A 16,998-nucleotide genomic window follows, 5' to 3' on the forward strand; every position below is an offset into this window, starting at 1 on the left:
CGAAGAGACAAAGAAAGATGACAGTATATATATCTAGTCCAATAACATTTGTTAGAATGAAATGAGGGAGCTCTTGGCGATACACAGTCTGAGGAGTTCAAGTTCACTGACTTTAGGAGACTGCCGAGTATCCTAAAACTATCAGCAGATCATGAAAGAGAAAAATGAAACCGTATCCGATGATGCCACCGCTATTCAGTTGAGCCGTGCTAATAGTGCAGATCTTTCAGATGAAACCTGGCAAGATGAAATCCGGCAGTCTTTGATCGACTTGTACGAGCGAACAACCAGTGCATGTCCCGACGCGATCATGTTGCAAATCACGAGTTTCGAGGGAATCAAGTCAATCGATGAAAACCTACCCCCCCTTTTCAATCTATTCTTATCTCCCTGCCCTTCCAAGCCACAGCAGTGGCCACAGCAAGGACAAGAAGCCTTCTGCAGAGTTGATAGGTAAGGCGCCATATTATACTTCTACTCCAAACAGTTTTGGACGGCCACGGCTGTTCTAAGCAATACATGTAGCTGACCAGGAAGCGATATCAGACTGCTCTCTCATGAGGAAGAAGAAGACGGAGCCAATAACCTCTGTACTACGCTTCCAACACATCTTGACCATCATCATGCCCTCCGGATTGTATTTGACCACCAGGATTTCCGCTATGTGCATGAACAGCAGGATTTGCCGTTCCCCAGTGCAAATACCTACGTCACCCTCCGTGGCTTACTGGATAAACACGCATTTCCAAGAGTCGACACGAATAATAGCAAACATTACTCGCTGGGTGATAGGTATCTCCTTGGCCTTAATCTAGCTAAATCACTGTTCTATCTGTTCGACGGACCATGGAGGCCACTCAACTGGAAGACGGAAAACATTTACTTTCCTGCTACTCAAGCCTCTACCTCGGTAACAGTACACTCTCGCCACATTCCTTACATCGCCTTCAGCCTAAGGACTGGAGACGAAAGAGAGAACCAGATTCAGAAAAGAAAGGAAGAGGCTGAGAGGTTATGTTATCCAATGTGGTTAGCACTAGCTCAGATCCTTCTAGAGCTTCATCTAGGGCGCAGTCTAGCTCATGAATGTGTCGAGACCCTCGACAACGCCGAACGACGTCAGCAACTTCGTCGGATTATTGATACTGAGCTTCGGGATGGTGAATTCAAATCCTACAAAGAAGCCATCGAAGCTTGTCTAAGCTTTGGCTTTAAGCTTCTTGTCAACCCGCGGAGAGAAAGGCTAGAAGAGGCGCGCAGGTTGGTCAGGGATAGCATTATTGCTAAACTCGAGAAGAACTATGAGAAATGGTCATCTACGCTAGGGGAATCCTCCGACCTCGATTTGATGCCAAACCAAAAATCTCAGAAGGCCGAAGATATCGTTGCCTCGTCTCTGAACCTGGGGCTGTTGTTGGCGAGCACATTCACCATGGGGCAACATTAGTCGACAACGATTTTGATGATGTCAAAGAGAGCCTCAAAAAGGTCAAGGCAGAAGATGTCGATGAAGAAGACGAGGAAATAGAAGGCAAAGACCAAGCATTGGACAAGCAAGAGCTTTGGGTGATCCCAATTTAACATAAAACGCCGCATCTGACACCAGCTATACATCAATGCAGCCTTCTTAGCCTTTGCATTAAATCGTCCTCCTCTTGAATATTCGTCCCTCTAAAGTAAGTCTATGCCACTTACTCCGCGACATGAAACGCCATGATAGCCGTCCGTATGTGTATGCATTTCCAAACAACCAACCCAGGTGATAAAGGGAAGAAGAAGAAAAACATCACCTCATCTAGAAAGTCCATATATCCAGATTTATCCAACCCATGTATCCAACCCAATATTTCCCAGTAATCACCAGCCATACTTCTTCTTGAACCAAGCCAGCGTCTCCAATCCACTCGTCGCCCTCATGCCGATCCTGGCGTCCAGGGTGTACGCCTCCCACACTTTGACCTTGTTGATCTGCTCCTCGCACTCCAGCATCTTCTGTCGTCTGTACTCCAGGATGTCCTTCTCCTCGCCCTCGGGAGGATTGCAGCATTCAGCCCAAGCAATAGCACCCAGTTCGTAGATGGCTGCCGGCAGGACGTAGTCGTCTTTAGAGGCGCCTTTAAAGACAGATCTGCATCCACCATCGTTAGTGTTTTCCTTCTTTCTCCTTAAACATGTGTGAGAGCTCAGCTTACCGATCGAGGTCAACAACCTTCTCCTTCAGCAGCACCCTCGCCTCATCCAGCTTCTCCGCGCCTCGCAGCAGCGACGCCCTGCTCACAGCCCAGACGGCCATCTCATCCTTTTCAGCTTGAATCTTGGCGACATCCTCCTTGCTTGCCGTGCACCTCTCCCAATCCAAATAGTCGAGTCCCTTCTCCAAGTGCTCCATGCCCATGCGCTTCTGTCCGTTCCACACATAGCACATCTCGAGCGCCGGGCTGGAGCCGATAGCATCGGCCAGGTCAATGCCCAGCGCCTTGGCCCGGTCCTCCCACTTCTGAATCTTGCGCTGCAAAAACGTTTCCAGGGGTAATTGGCGTGCCATCAATCGCTTCTTGCCAATCACGGTCGGGGCCTTGCGGTAGTATTCCTCGGTCTTGTTCTTTTGTCGTCTCGCCTCGTCCTTGTCGCCGGAGTGAACGGCATTTCGGTACAGCTCCAAAGATGCACAGCCGGCCATGTAATAGTACATTGACGGGCTCCAATCGTTCACCTCGAGGCATTTCAGGAATGAGCTGCGCATCAACTCCCAGTCGTAAGAAAACATGCAGTTGAGCGACAGCTCAAAGTTGTTCAGGGCGGCAACCTGCTTCATCTTCGACTCCTTGCCCGTCTTGAGCAGGTCCAACGCTTCCGTCAGCTTGCGCTCGTTGGCAAGCATTCTCGCCTCGTCCACGCGCCATAATCGCGAGTCGGGATACCGTGCTCTCATGTCCGCAAGAAGCTTTTCGCACTTTTCGATGGGTGGCCCTACGGCCTCGGCATCAGCATCGTAATCTTTCGGGGCCGGCAAAATATCTGCGGCTCCCAGCAGGCCATTGTAATACGCCAGCAACATCATGCCAGCAACGGCGCCATTGATGTTGGAGTGCACCGCCGACTTCCACAGCATCTTGACGGCTCGTGAACGATCTCCGTGGAAACCAACAATGGAGAGAATGCGAGAGAATGCCGGAGGGATGAGACTAAGGATGAGCAGGAGAACTCCAAAACACATGTTGGCTCCAGAGTGGATAAACTTGTCAACTGGATTATCCAGCTCCACGTCCGAGCTCACATCAGAGTCTTTGGATCGCAGACTCAACTTGGACGCATCCTCCAACTTGCCAAGGTTCAGCTTTTCCAGCTGCTCAGCCGTTGATGTCGGATCAGTGTCAGCTTGGTCGCTAGGAGTCTGCTGTCCGGACGGGCTCCTGCTGCTGTCCGCGGAAGCTTCAAGGTCGCTGCTGCTGAGCGTGCTCGCAGACGATTCCGTCGAGGATGCATCGCCAGTCAAAGTCGAAGCCGAAGAGCTCCCTTCCAGGAACATCCGCGACGAGCCCGGGGTGGCCGCCTTGCCAAAGATCCTTTCCTCGGACGCCACAATGGCATCCAATGTCAGAAACGCCTTTCGCAACTTATAAAAACTCCTCATGGCCTCCACCAAGCTCTCATGCAGCACCCCGACGACGGCCCCCATCAGCTGCGTCTCAGCAATGATCAGTTCATACTCAGTGCCAGGCGGATAGAGCTGGCTGCTATTGTAAGCAGCCCCGTGCTTCTGCGCCCGCTTGAGATCGGCCCAGGCCCGGTTCTCGCACTCGTTGAGCCTCGCCGTCGCCTCGGTCATGACCTGCTTCTCAAAGCCCAGGACGGAGCGCATGAAGAAGGCCACCGACGATCCCATTTCGTGAAAGGCAGAGTCGCCCGTCTGCAGCTTTTCCCAGGCGCCGTCGATGTCGTCGTTCATGATGAGCTCGACCCAATTCATCGCCTCCACCAGATTCTCCTTTTCCTTGGCGATGCTGTCGATGGGCGACAGGCTTGTGTCGGAGCCATTTTTGGAGTTTCCGCCTGAGCGAAACCACCCACCCAGACGACTCATGGCGACAATGAATTCGTGGTGATGTTGGTGTGAGGATGACGGCGGCGGTGGGACAGCCAGAGGAGGAGAGACAAGGCCGTATGAATATCAGATAAGAGAGAGTGAGGCTGAGCGCTGAGATTCGCACAGCAAGGATTCGCACACAAATCCTTCCGCCTGGCCTGCTCTGTCGGGTACCCTTCCAACGGGGATGGTGGCTCAGCTGGATACTAATGTACTCGGCAACGAGAGAGGCCACGAGAGAGCGAGCGACAGGTGATAGGGCACAACTGCGTCGACTAACAAGCCCGCATAAAGACGCCGAAATAAATAAGAGGCAAAAAAACGACGCTTATGCCATGCAAGCACCCCCTCGCCAGACCCAAGTTTAGTCGGTTCGCCTTCGATTTGCTGGCCGAAGTTCCATAGAGCAATGCCCAATGGACAGTGAGAGTTGAGGTGAAGATTGCCTCTAGGCCTATTCTATTTCAAGATGCTGAAGAAGAAGCGACAAAAAGAAGTTCACACGTGAGAAAGAAAAGAGAGAGATTAAAACAACCAAGATAAAGGATCAATTCAAAGTTGCAGCCGTGGAGACCCCGAAAATCCAAAGGGCCCGCCAGGCTTACTCGGTGCAGGTCCAGCTATTTAATCGATTTTGCCTCTGTCCAGAAATCCGGTCTGGTGCTTTATTACCTACCTATCAATCTCTTTTCCTCCATTGAAATCCTGTCTCTCCGCGGTCGGTTAAAGCGCTCAGGCCGCGTTTCTTGCGGCATTTCGGAGCAAACGCCCACTAGTCCGTTAAGCCCAGACGGCCGATGTCATTGATGCCGGACGAAGTCTACAAACTGCGAGGCTAATTTTGTTTTTTTTGTTTTTTTTTTCCACTGTATACATGGACATGGACATGGGATTTGGGTGCTTGGGGTTTCGGGCACGGAATCCGGAGCGCTCGACCGCACCGCACCAATTCCATGACGTTGCCCGCTTACGACGAAAGAAAGGATTCGAATTAATCAAACAATAGTAAAACAACGTTTCCCGCTGCATCCGTAGCAAGTAACAAAATAAAACAAAAAGATCAGCTCTGTTCCCTTTTCAATTCGACCCAATGGAATAAAATCGCCACTGCATCTGCTGTGTACCTGTATCTTGCCTCTACCTCTCAAATCAGACCCCTAAAGCCGCCCCACGATGGCGCTGCAAAGTCCGCTGGCCTTGTCGCCCCGAAAAGGGCAAAAACGGTAAGCGCTCAGGCACCTCCGGCACTCCCTGGCGCCAATTGGACAGTGGACGGTACAGGGGGCTTACGGAACCCCGAAGACGCTGAACCAGCTCATCAAGGCGCTAATCAATCGATACTCCCCGGACGCAGCGTTCTTCCGCACCGGAGCCGCCTTACTCTTACTGGGAACAAGGCTTCATATGCTTGCTTCTCCTAGGAAACCGCAGCTATTCGTCACGCAGGCCGACATCACCAGCACAGCACAGCTGAGCCATTGCCAATCCTTGCAACAACAACAACAAACACCGCGACCCAACCATCGACCGTCCTCCCCCCGTGCGCCGCATCAAAGCCACTCAAAGCCCATCACCATCTCCAGCTTTGTCCATCTCTTCTCGGTCAAAGCATCTCCAATCCCCAGCTACTAGGCCGAGAGCTCGCCGCATCATCTCCCTCCAACCATGGCATCAACCACCACAGAGCCCAAGGTCGCCGAGCCCGAACAGTCCACCTCAAACGACCAACAAAAGCCCGAACAGAAGCACCTTGCTCTAGGCGAGGACGACGAATTCGAAGACTTTCCCATCGACGGTACTTGCCAACCCATCCCTCCATCCCTCTTCCTCCTCTCCCTTTCTCTCCCCAGCCACTCTCCCCTCCCACAATGACAAAGCAACAACCGCACCAATCAACCCATAAATCATAAAAAGAAATTCAAATCTAATCAAAACCATTTTCTTTGGTTAATCCAAAACAGACTGGCCCGCCGACCAAACCGAAGCCGCCCAGCGCAACGGCGAAACCAAGCACCTGTGGGAGGAGAGCTGGGACGACGACGACACAAGCGACGACTTTTCGAATCAGCTCAAGTGGGTGGTTGGCTCTCTCCTAGTTTCTACCTTGCTTCTCACGGCGCTGTCCCTCGACTTTCGTCCCCGTCGCCGCTTTCGATGAGCGTTTGAGCGTTGATTTTGCCTTTTTTTTTTCTTCTCCTTTTTTTCCTCGCCGTTGTTTTCGTCACCGCTGCTGCTCTATTTGCTATATTTCCTGGTCTACAATCAATGGGGCTTAGGCCCGCTTAATGTCTTGTTTGAGATGGATACATATACATACATGTTCATATAATGTCTTCTTTTTCTTTTCTTTTTTTCCTTTCCTTTTTTTTATACTTTGCCACTTCCATGTTTTCTCGTTACACTCCTTATGGGCACACGGATCCTGACGTGTTTCTTTTCATAGGGAAGAGCTGAAAAAGGTTGAAGCGGCCAAGCGGAGGTGAAAACCGAGAAGCGGGAGACGGTACGAGGACATCGATCGGGCGAACCAACTCGCGTCATGGGCATATATGGAACGCTAGGCATATAGATTGGGTCCTTTTACCCAAAGAACAAAAAAAAAGACATTTACTCGGTCCATCCCACATAGCTCACTTGCTCCAACAAACGTGAATTACGCGTGTGTTTGTATCCAGTCACGACATCATAGATGGAAAAGGCTAGCTTTGCATGCTATTAACGATGTTTTATTTTCCTTGAGGCCACTCCGGTATATATGATTTTCTTCGTTAGAGACGGGATGCTCCGGTCCGACCTTTTGATGCCGATTGCCTCCCGTCATCAACTTGTTCCTCACGCTTTTTTATCCATAATAGTGTGTGTCATTTACTTACTAGACAGAGCAGTAACACCGGGGAGCTCCTTGCCCTCCAACAGCTCCAAGCTGGCGCCACCACCGGTGGAGACGTGACTCAGCTGGTCCTCAACGCCGTACTTGGCAGCGACAGTGGCGGTATCACCACCACCGATGATGACAATCTTGCCGTTCTTGCAGCCCTCGACAGCGGCATCGAGCGTGGCCTTGGTGCCCTTGGCGAACTTCTCAAACTCGAAGACACCGGCAGGGCCGTTCCACAGGATGGTCTTGGCCTCGGCGATGGCCTCCTTGTACAGCGTGATGGACTCCTCACCGCAGTCGAGGCCCATCCAGCCGTCGGGGATGCCAGACTCGTCAGTGGCGGTGCCAGTGCTGGCATCCTTGTCGAACTTGTCGGCAGTGATGTAATCGACGGGCAGGACCAGCTTGACGTTCTTGTCCTTGGCCTTCTCGACCAGCTGGGGAACGGTCTTGGCGCCAGCCTCGTCGAAGAGGGAGGTGCCAATGGGGACGTTGTTGAGGACCTTCTTGAAGGTGAAAGCCATGCCACCGCAGATGACGAGGGTGTTGACCTTGTCAAGGAGGTTGTCGATGAGCTGGATCTTGTCAGAGACCTTGGCACCGCCGAGGATGGCGAGGAAAGGTCGCTGAGGGGACTCGAGAGCCTTGGCAAAGTAGTCGAGCTCCTTCTTCATGAGGAAACCGGCAGCCTTCTGGGGCAGGTCAACGCCAACCATGGAAGAGTGAGCACGGTGGGCAGTGCCGAAAGCGTCGTCTAGTTGTCGTGAGATTAGCCACATGTCAAAGGCCACAGGTCATCATCATGTTGAACAGTATGTACTTACTGACGTAGATGTCACCCAGAGCGGTCAGGCCCTTGCGGAACTCCTCAACCTTGGCCTTGTCAGCCTTGGTCTTGTTGCCCTCCTTGTCCTTGGCGCTGCCCTCCTCCTCAATGTGGAATCGGAGGTTCTCCAGCAGGATGACGGCACCGTTGTCGGCACCGTTGACGATGGCCTCGACCTCGGGGCCGACGGAGTCGGGGGCAAAGGTGACGGACTTGCCCAGGAGGCGCTCGAGCTCGGGAACAACGGGCTGGAGGGAGTACTTGGGGTTGACGGCACCATTGGGACGCCCAAGGTGGGACATTAGGATGACGGCCTTGGCTCCATTGTCAAGAGCGTGCTTGATGGTGGGAATGGCGCCGACAATGCGCTGGTTGTTGGTGATCTTCTTGTTCTCGTCGAGGGGGACGTTGAAGTCGACCTGTGAAACCGCGGCAACGCAGCGTGTTAGTCAAGTACAGATCAGAGCTTCATATTTTCCAGCATCTTCTTCCATTGCCCAGATTCATCATCCATGACAATTGTGGCATCTCCAACGGCTTCTCCCCCTCTAGCAGAGCTTTGACGCCCATGCTAGCAGCAGCAGCTCCCCTTCAATCGGGTGCAGCAAAACCCCTCCATGCCAATGGCGGGGCAATTCGGACTCACCCGGATCAGGACCCTCTTGCCCTTGACGTCGACGTCAGTGATGGACAGCTTACTGGAGAGAGACATTTTGGCGGGAAACTGGCGAGTCGAGCGAAACAGGAGCCGCGCTGCTAGGGAAATCGTGGTGAAGAAAAAAAAGAAGGAGAAGAAAGAGAGTAGGTTTGCTCCGGCAATCAATCCAGCAGAGATGCTAAAGAAAAAGGAAAAAGCACGCACAAGCAATCAAGCTGCGATAGGCAGATGGAGGGGGGAAGAGGTGGGGTTCAGCTCCCCTGTCCCGTGGCTGTGAGCAATAGATTACAGCAATCTATTCATCAGTTTACAGGGAGTTGTAGTGGGGGGGTCTTGAGCACTATCCAATGGATCTCAGCACCTATCCAGCCTCTGTGTTCAGTGCATCCAATCCATCAATCCATCCACCCAACGATTCCAGCTCGACCACGCCAGAGTGACGTGAGCTTCATTCGACGGCAAAAATCACGCGCAAACGTGCCCATCATCACCTGCATCTGCACGCTCAATTGATGCGCTACAGGATTGCATTTCCATCAGGCCATAACATCACTTCATCCAGCTCAATCATGACCTGCAGCAGTTCCTCATACTCATGTCAGTTTATATCTGTACATGTAGATTCAGTGTCCCAGATGCGGCACATTCACATGCCAGATACATGCAGGCTACGTCGTATTTCAAGAAACTTCAAGGGGCAACGAGTGAGCTACCGTTGGCCAAAACGTACATTCGTGTATAATTTATATCATATTACGTCCGGCCCCGTATTCTCAGCTGTTGTACAAAAACGATTGAGCCAACACTTCCTGAGCCATCGCGTTTCCACCATGACAACAACATGATATAACCAAGAGACACCAAATGGTTGAAACTCCAAACGCCGGTGCCTTGCATGCCGCCTCTCGAGTGCAGCAAAAAAGCCCATCCTAAATGACCTTGTAGCCTTGTCTTTGAGCAATCCCTTTCGTCCGCTTCCACCCAATGATGCCAATGCAGACTCAATGACTCTTGAGCTAACATGTTTCCACCTGTTATCCCCCTTTTTTCTCAACATACGACCCTAAAGTACTGTTCGTATATCACAAATGTTGCGTTACAGTGGCTACCTTAGTGGTACGCCTCTTCTCGGTCTCGCTTCAATCGGATGCATTGGTCAGGGAGAGATAGGCGGTCCACGCAATACCAACAGTCGACACAAACGGCTAACACCTGGCATCAGTTTCCATTCACCATCAGTACAACAAGTGCAAGTGGCCACTCACCAGCTGGAATTGCACCGGCATCAAGCGGAAATTGATAACCTGCACCGCAGGCCACACGACGTAGTTGGCCTTGAGCGTAGGGATGTACATGTCTCGCAGCTTATGGGAAACCGCACGGCGGCCGCCTCCCTCAGCAATGGTCATGGCCGTGAAAAAGACGCCCACACCGAATGGCGCAAAGATGAGCTGATCAAAGGCGACTCGCTTCATGGCCGGCACAAATGCGCTTCCCTTGGTGATGGGGAAGAGCCTTTCAAGCAGCTTGAACCATCTAAACTGCACAGGGGCCATGCAAAAACCATAAGCCATGAACCGCGTAAGTCGCTCAAAGTCGAACGGCGGAGGCAGACTCTTGGAATCGGGGATAAGGTCGCGGTCGTAAAAGGGATTCTTTTCGTCCAGCTCGTGGATCTCAACGGCAAAGGTGTCGTCCTTGGTGACTCCGCCTGGCTTTCTAAGCGCTCGCTCACGCACGGAGGTGATGGTCTGCGCGACGGTATCGGCGATGCCACCAAGGATCGAATTGGTGACCATCATGGTCAAGACTATGCGTGCAGTTGGTCAGCCGATGCATTGGGGATGTTGATGAGGATAAACTCGTAGGGTGGTGGATCGCGGGGACGTACGTGGTCGTTCATTGTAGTACGAATTGAATCGCGCCGTCAGCCGGGCAACGAGGGCCATTTCGATGAGGAGGATGATGGTATGGAGTAGAGGCTGTTGGTGAGAGGAAGAAGTGATGTCAGTAAACGAGATTTATCCATTCATTCATGTTGATTGAGTAGATGGTGGTAAGTAGGTAGCACAAGGGATGGATAGACGGGCGAATGGGTTCAAGGGTAAAACATGTTCCGTCTTGCGCACGTACCAAACGTCCATAGATGAACTTGCTGTTGACGGCACGGACAAACCGTCGGCGGTTGAGTTCCCAGGTCATGATGCCAGAAAAGGGGGAGATCAAACAAGAAACGCTCACGCAAGAGGCGAGAGTCGCTTTATCGCAATGTTGCCAAGTGGATCTGGAGTTGACTCGATGACGACACCAGGCCCGGCCTGCACCAACAGAAAACCTCCGAGCGGCTGGAGATCCGCCTTGCTGATGGCCCTGTAGCGGTAGCGGTAGCGGTAGAGCGGGATTATTTTCAGTGGGCTTCGGTCGCTGTAAGGAAACGAGACGAAACGAGCCCTCCAGCGGATATTGCTGAGCCCGGAGTAAAAGGCCAGTTGGTTGGTTTGCGATAGAAAAGGGTAGAAAAAGAGACAAAGACGGGTTGAAGGGGGAGAAAAGGATGAAAAGGATGGAGGGTCTGTTCTAAGGCAGTGGCTGTTCTCGGTGTCTCGTGCCTCTTCCCCACGTTCGTCATGGGCTTGTCGTCGTAATGCTCGTACAGAGCCGCACAGTACTCGGTACAAGGAGCAAAGGCGTCACGTCCTCTAATATCCCCGTACCGATGACTCTTGAGCCCAGTGCTGGAACTACATCCTAGAATTTACCTGTACCTTAGGTAGTAGTTGGTACCATTTACTCTCCTTTGCTACGACTCAGGTATTTCCATGGAGGTTTCATATCCTTTGGGTTCAAAGCAAGCAATCAACATACTTAGTCTGTATATCCCCTTCTCTCACCGATACACGATTGGGTTGCACATTGGCCACTGATTGCGCATGTTTGCTTATGTGTCTCTTGAAACCAAGATGCGGAGATTTGCAGATCGGCGCCAAATCGTCCTAGTAAGCCTCGTATTTCCATTGCCCCAGACCATCCAATTTGCCCAATTTCTCCACGTTCTTGAGCCATCGTGGACGTCTTTAATTCTGGCAGATTGTATTCAAGTAGATTTTATATGAGTAGAACTCTCTCACATAATCTGGCAACTCATCCAGCACCGAGACACGATGCCCCATGTTGCCTAATTCGGCAGACATTGAGAAACGCAATCTACATATGAAGAGTAAAACACATTGCATTTATTTGTATAGCAATCAAGGTAGATGTTACGCCCTAACTCAACTGCTTTATATACACATACAGGGATCTGTATTCTTCAAATGACTGGAAGATCTAACGACGTGATACTGGCAGATGCAGCACGTCTCAAGTCCTTTCCTATTAATGTTTAGAACTTATACTCACCCGGCTACTGGTGGCAGGGATCCTACAACGACAAGGAAGATGCCTGTACCCAGAAGATCCTGGAGTATAAATGAAACATTGCACAAAAGCGCCAGCAACAAGCAGCGTACAATATAAATTCTAGGCTAAAACAGAGAAAAGAGGAAGTCAGGGGGCTCATAGACGGCGCAAGTTTCCCCCAGTTGCCCAGGCTCACAACACAATAGCCATTGCTAACCGCTGTGCAACAGCCATACAATATTTGTTCGCCTACAGAGGCCCAGAAAAGCAGGAAACTGAACAAATGTATGGTAATCTTTACATCTAAGAATGCCTTTAGTACCCCTTTCACGAGATCGTTTCATCCCAGTCTCTCCCACACCTACGAGAAGCCCCTTTGCCATTGTTCTAGTCTTCTGCTCCACCACTGTTCTGCCTTTTGCTTTCCCTCTTATCATCCCTTGATTCGCAATTTGCCTACCATTTCACCGAATGTAGGCTTTATTAGATCTGATGCTTTGTTGCAAATTCTCTATTGGTTTATCTTTGCATCATCTCCTTTCTACTTCTTGCGAGCCAAACGGCTCACAAAACTTAAAAAAGGACGATACCTATTCTACTCTTATTAAATCTGCGAAATTGATAGAAAGCATGTATGATGCACACTTCCCAATATGTGTTTGGCTCATCTCAATTAGACTTTTGTCAGCTGAGAGGCTGCCAGCAAGATTGCGGCTCTGTATCTCACGTCGCCCACTACTTGTTATATATTTATCTTAGATCTAGTTACCAAGAGAGCTCTTCAACAAAGCACCATCTCAAACTTACATCTGCTCAATAAAGTGCCAACACTACCTACCATGTCGGACTCCAAGAAACCAACCCCTGATCCGCGATACCCAGATATCCGGCATGTCGCTGAGGCTCGCCGCCTTCAATCGCAAGGTGCCCTCATCATAGATGCTCTTGGAGGCATCATCTTATGCCCCCTAGACACGTCTCGCAAGGATTTGCGTATCCTTGATAGTGCGACTGCTGACGGACACCTTTTGACCTTGATCCGGAACCAGCTGGCACACCCAGAGAGCGCAGAGTTGATCGGCACAGATATCGCAGACTTTCCACCCCTCGATTTGCCAGAAAATATCACACTTGGAAAACAAGACATTCTGAAACCGTGGCCAGAGAAATGGGAGGCGCATTTCGACTTTGTACATCAACGAACGGGGCTCGCCATTACGGGTGGAATGGAGCGGGCCGTCGAGACGGTACGACGATACATAGATCTGCTCAAGCCTGGTGGCTGGATTCAGCTCGTAGATGGCACCTTGATTGACGAACCAATGGCAGAGGATGACAAGGCCTGGGTGAAGATGATGAAGGTGTTGAAGCAATGTGTGGCCCTTGTTGGGCTAGACACCACGTTGGGAGTGTCAACGGCTGACATCCTCAAGAACGCCGGAGAGGGTTTGCTTCGTAACATAGGCGAAAAGCAGGGTGTTAGTCCTTTGGGCAAGGGTGCAGCTTCACAAGAGCTTGAAGAGCTGGGATATGTGGAATTGAAAGGGATGCATAGCGGCTGCGTAACAATGCTGAAGGAAATGCCCAAAGACAAGCGGCCAATGGCCCCTGAACAAGTTGAAGGGCTTCTGCCGGAGGTGCTGAGAGAGGCCCAAGCTGGAGAGTGCGAAATGAGATGGTACGCAGCATGGGGACAGAAGATTTAAAGCTGGTATGGAAGGCAATTAATTGATTCTTACCTTCTAAATCATTGAAAAGGCCAAAAGCATAATCTTTAATGTCTGTATAATCTCACAGGCGAGCATATCTTCCTATAAGCTCATACAACGAGTGAAGAAATCTGGTAGACGAAGCCCAGGCAAAAAAAAAAAAAAAAAAAAAAAAAAAAAAAAAAAAAAAAAAACGTGTTTGTACTATTGATGATTCTAATTGAAAATCGGACTATATAACGATGGGCCTTGCTGCCACCACGGAGATGGGCCAGATACAGGTAATCAAACAGTAAACATCTCACCTGTGCCCTTCTCCGCTAAGCTACATGTAATCTTTCAACCTTTCCAATCCTTCACCCACCCCAATTTAGAACAAAGCCGTCCCTCAAAGCCCAATTTAGAAAATCTCGGCATAATTCCATCCATGTCTTCAGGCATATTGATGATCTCATGGTTTTTGAAGTATTGTGTCAGATTAGATGGCCGCGTTAGACTCGTGATACATATTTTGACTTTTGCTTCCCCCCCTTTTGCAGAAAAAAGGTCATAAATTCCCTTCACCTCCTCTTCAATATCTTCGCACCAGTCCGTAGGTCCACGATAACCGATTCCGTCAATAAAAATGAAGATGCTCGTCGTTGGGGGAAGTGCAGCCACTAGGTGATGCAAGAGATGCCATTGTCGCCTGGAGCTCCATTTTGAACCATTCTCCCTCAGCTTCTCCAAAAAGTCGTGTTCCAGGCCAGTAATATCGGGATCGTTCCATTGCAACAGGAGCTGCGTCACAAAGTCCTTTAACAAAGCACTCCCCTTTTGCTCTTTTAGATCTTGCAAGCCCGGATCCAGTATTCGAAGGCCACAAAAATGAGTCAAGACGATGGATTTGTCAGTTGGGCGAAATGGGTTGAGGCTCTGTCTAATCATAGCACAAAATAGCGACATTGGTGTAATCCACTCCAAGGAACCGTGGCCATTGATAAGAATTGTCTGTGATGTAGTTGAGGCATACCAACGAGAGGTCTTCTTATTATTCAACAGCCATTTGGCACATTTGTGTGCCTCTGCACACATGGAGACTCCTTTAAGTACTACTAGTAGGAGAGTATCTTTCCGACCAGTGCGTATAGCGGCAGCATCGAGATCCAATAGAAGCAACAACTCCTCCGGCGAAAGTTTCCCTCCCGGCGTCTGTTCCATGCCTTCACTGGCCTGACTCATGATATGCTGCTATAATTCTAGATACCCTTCATCATTTGTTAGACTGCTTCAACCAGAGTTTGGTGATCACTTACTAGCTGAACGCAATCTCTTAAAGAGAAGTGTCTGCGCAACCTTCTCAATCCAGGATTCCAGGTTGTTGTTTTTTTTTCGTCTTTTGATGTGAAATCTGGGATACTTGTTGCGCGGATACTCGGCCGGATGATTCGATAATGCGAGTGGAAGAGTTCCCAATATCTTTAATCCTCTCCCCAAGAGGACTGTAAGAACTTTGCTGCAACAAAGGCTTTAGCCACTCGACCCGGACAAAGGTCGGTATTCACGTAGCCAAAGTAGATGAAGAAGGCGTTAACACGTATAGTTTTTCATTGTTCAGTACATGATGAAAGGCCCCCTAGCGCAGACGGGCTTTGTTGAACGCACCGAGAACAAAGACCGGCGCTTGTCATTAGCCGCGATCAATGCTTGTTCAGTGGTATCATGATATCATCGTTTGAGGCGCAATGGAACACGCAAGCGTCGCATATGCAAATCCTTTGTTGGTATAGCCGCTGAGGTCGAAGGGGCGAAACGGATGTATCCAATAGCATGATTGTTCATAAAGAACATTGAAACCACATGTTTCACTAATTCACAGTAAACTCAAAGGAACACTCCAAAATTAGCCTATCAAAGCCTTGTGTACGGGTTTCTGGTCGTCAGTTTTTCTTCTTTGTTCATATCTCCGATCTCTGCTCTTCAGGCAGAAGTCGTTGGGATCCTTCTGGGCAACCAGTATAAATTATCATCAATAACGTTACATCAAAAAATAGACGGTCAGAGGAGCATCTACTTTTTGTTTTCTCAAACTTTCATCCAAGCTATACACCACGAACTCACTTGAAATGACTTTTCTTCATCAGGCTTTCTTGGAAGCTCTAGACGAAGGCCGCCGAATCTTTGACGTATTAGATTCTGAGGAAGTATGTGACGACGCTTGGACCCGTCGTCAGAAGATTGACTTCGAGTTGCTAAAAGATTGCATTGGGGATATAAGGCCACGCGAGAGACTATTCTTTGGGGAACAAAGTGACGTCGAGCGCATCTTGACAGCTCATCAGCAGGATGTCGCACGCAGCTTAATACCACATCAAATTCAGCTTCTCTCTGACCTTATGAATTATTACATAGACAAAAGTAAGGTTACACCATTACACATTTTTCCATCTGCACACTTACTAACCACAAGCTGTGAGCGGTCTTTTAGAGTATCCTAACATCCAACTATTTCCCAAGGGTGGCACCATCGATGATGCGGTGGTTAAACAGGTTACGCGGCAGATAAAGGAATATAAAAGTGCTCTGCAGGATAGACAAACGCCGATGAAGTTACCCCAGCCCACCAGCGATATTGAAATCATACATTTTATGAGGATCATATCTGTACTTATTAAACACACAAAAGAAGATTCTTATGCACCAATTAAAAGGCCAGCATTTCGAAATAGTCGACCAATCCCTAAACCTAGAAGTCACTCGAATCGCCCTCGCGAGAAACAAGAGTCTTTCTCCAGACAAGATCGCCCAAGCCGTTCTGACGAAAGACGAGACCCTACCCCTGAACGAAATCGATCGAATAGCCTTCCTGAGAGACGAGATTCTACACACAGACAAGGTCGCCCGAGTCGTTCTCTGGAGGGGCAGGATTCTGACCCTCAACGTGGACGAAGCCGTCCAAATCGCCCGAGTCATTCTCACGAAAGACAGGATTTGAACCCTAAACGCGGAGGAGGTCGTTCGGATCGCCCTGCCGAGAGACGAGATCCAGCCCCCAAAGAAAATTTCTCGAAACCCCCTCTCAGGATCGAAATAACATCAAATAGCAAAATTCGGATGACTGTTCAGATATGAGTTTTGCGAAAATATTTGACAGCCAAGATCAAAGATTGGACACCAAACAATGGCCGGCAGGCTATAGGGAAGCAGTATATTAACATTATATGTACACAAGTCAGCGTGCGGTAATTGTGTTTCAAGCTGGAGAGTTGAAAGACGGGGCAGTACATTAAATCGCGTTATAAATTGGAAACGCATATCGTGTAGAGTAGACGCCGGACATGCAATGACTTGAATTGTAGTACTAAATTGTCCAACCATGATTGAGAACATAGGATAATTAGATGGCTATAATATATCGGAATGAAGGAGGCCTGGATAACATTATGATTGCTAGCAACACTA

General features: G+C 49.7%; 6 protein-coding genes across 6 annotated transcripts; 3 read left to right on the top strand and 3 right to left on the bottom strand.

The window, feature by feature from the left end:
• Nucleotides 1–151: 151 nt before the first annotated feature.
• On the top strand, nucleotides 152–1,581 carry Triagg1_6042 (uncharacterized protein; the record flags this gene model as incomplete). Its single annotated transcript, XM_062900623.1, has 3 exons — nucleotides 152–453; nucleotides 538–1,260; nucleotides 1,326–1,581. 3 exons carry the CDS (start codon nucleotides 152–154, stop codon nucleotides 1,579–1,581), a joined length of 1,281 nt encoding a protein of 426 aa, XP_062754899.1.
• A 276-nt stretch (nucleotides 1,582–1,857) lies between these two features.
• On the bottom strand, nucleotides 1,858–4,084 carry Triagg1_6043 (uncharacterized protein; the record flags this gene model as incomplete). The annotated part of the gene is made up of 2 exons (XM_062900624.1): nucleotides 1,858–2,128; nucleotides 2,193–4,084. 2 exons carry the CDS (start codon nucleotides 4,082–4,084, stop codon nucleotides 1,858–1,860), a joined length of 2,163 nt encoding a protein of 720 aa, XP_062754900.1.
• A 1,668-nt stretch (nucleotides 4,085–5,752) lies between these two features.
• Nucleotides 5,753–6,245, top strand: Triagg1_6044 (uncharacterized protein; the record flags this gene model as incomplete). The annotated part of the gene is made up of 2 exons (XM_062900625.1): nucleotides 5,753–5,882; nucleotides 6,049–6,245. 2 exons carry the CDS (start codon nucleotides 5,753–5,755, stop codon nucleotides 6,243–6,245), a joined length of 327 nt encoding a protein of 108 aa, XP_062754901.1.
• A 707-nt stretch (nucleotides 6,246–6,952) lies between these two features.
• On the bottom strand, nucleotides 6,953–8,503 carry Triagg1_6045 (uncharacterized protein; the record flags this gene model as incomplete). The annotated part of the gene is made up of 3 exons (XM_062900626.1): nucleotides 6,953–7,719; nucleotides 7,790–8,210; nucleotides 8,438–8,503. The coding sequence occupies 3 exons, from the start codon at nucleotides 8,501–8,503 to the stop codon at nucleotides 6,953–6,955; spliced, it is 1,254 nt and encodes a 417-aa protein (XP_062754902.1).
• Nucleotides 8,504–9,588: 1,085 nt separating this feature from the next.
• Nucleotides 9,589–10,651, bottom strand: Triagg1_6046 (uncharacterized protein; the record flags this gene model as incomplete). The annotated part of the gene is made up of 4 exons (XM_062900627.1): nucleotides 9,589–9,654; nucleotides 9,715–10,259; nucleotides 10,341–10,431; nucleotides 10,583–10,651. 4 exons carry the CDS (start codon nucleotides 10,649–10,651, stop codon nucleotides 9,589–9,591), a joined length of 771 nt encoding a protein of 256 aa, XP_062754903.1.
• Nucleotides 10,652–12,687: 2,036 nt separating this feature from the next.
• Nucleotides 12,688–13,554, top strand: Triagg1_6047 (uncharacterized protein; the record flags this gene model as incomplete). The annotated part of the gene is made up of 1 exon (XM_062900628.1): nucleotides 12,688–13,554. The coding sequence occupies one exon, from the start codon at nucleotides 12,688–12,690 to the stop codon at nucleotides 13,552–13,554; it is 867 nt and encodes a 288-aa protein (XP_062754904.1).
• Nucleotides 13,555–16,998: the final 3,444 nt, after the last annotated feature.

The sequence above is a fragment of the Trichoderma aggressivum genome (genome assembly GCF_033847375.1).
Source record: "Trichoderma aggressivum f. europaeum strain CBS 100526 chromosome Unknown scaffold_023, whole genome shotgun sequence".
Lineage (NCBI taxonomy): Eukaryota > Fungi > Ascomycota > Sordariomycetes > Hypocreales > Hypocreaceae > Trichoderma > Trichoderma aggressivum.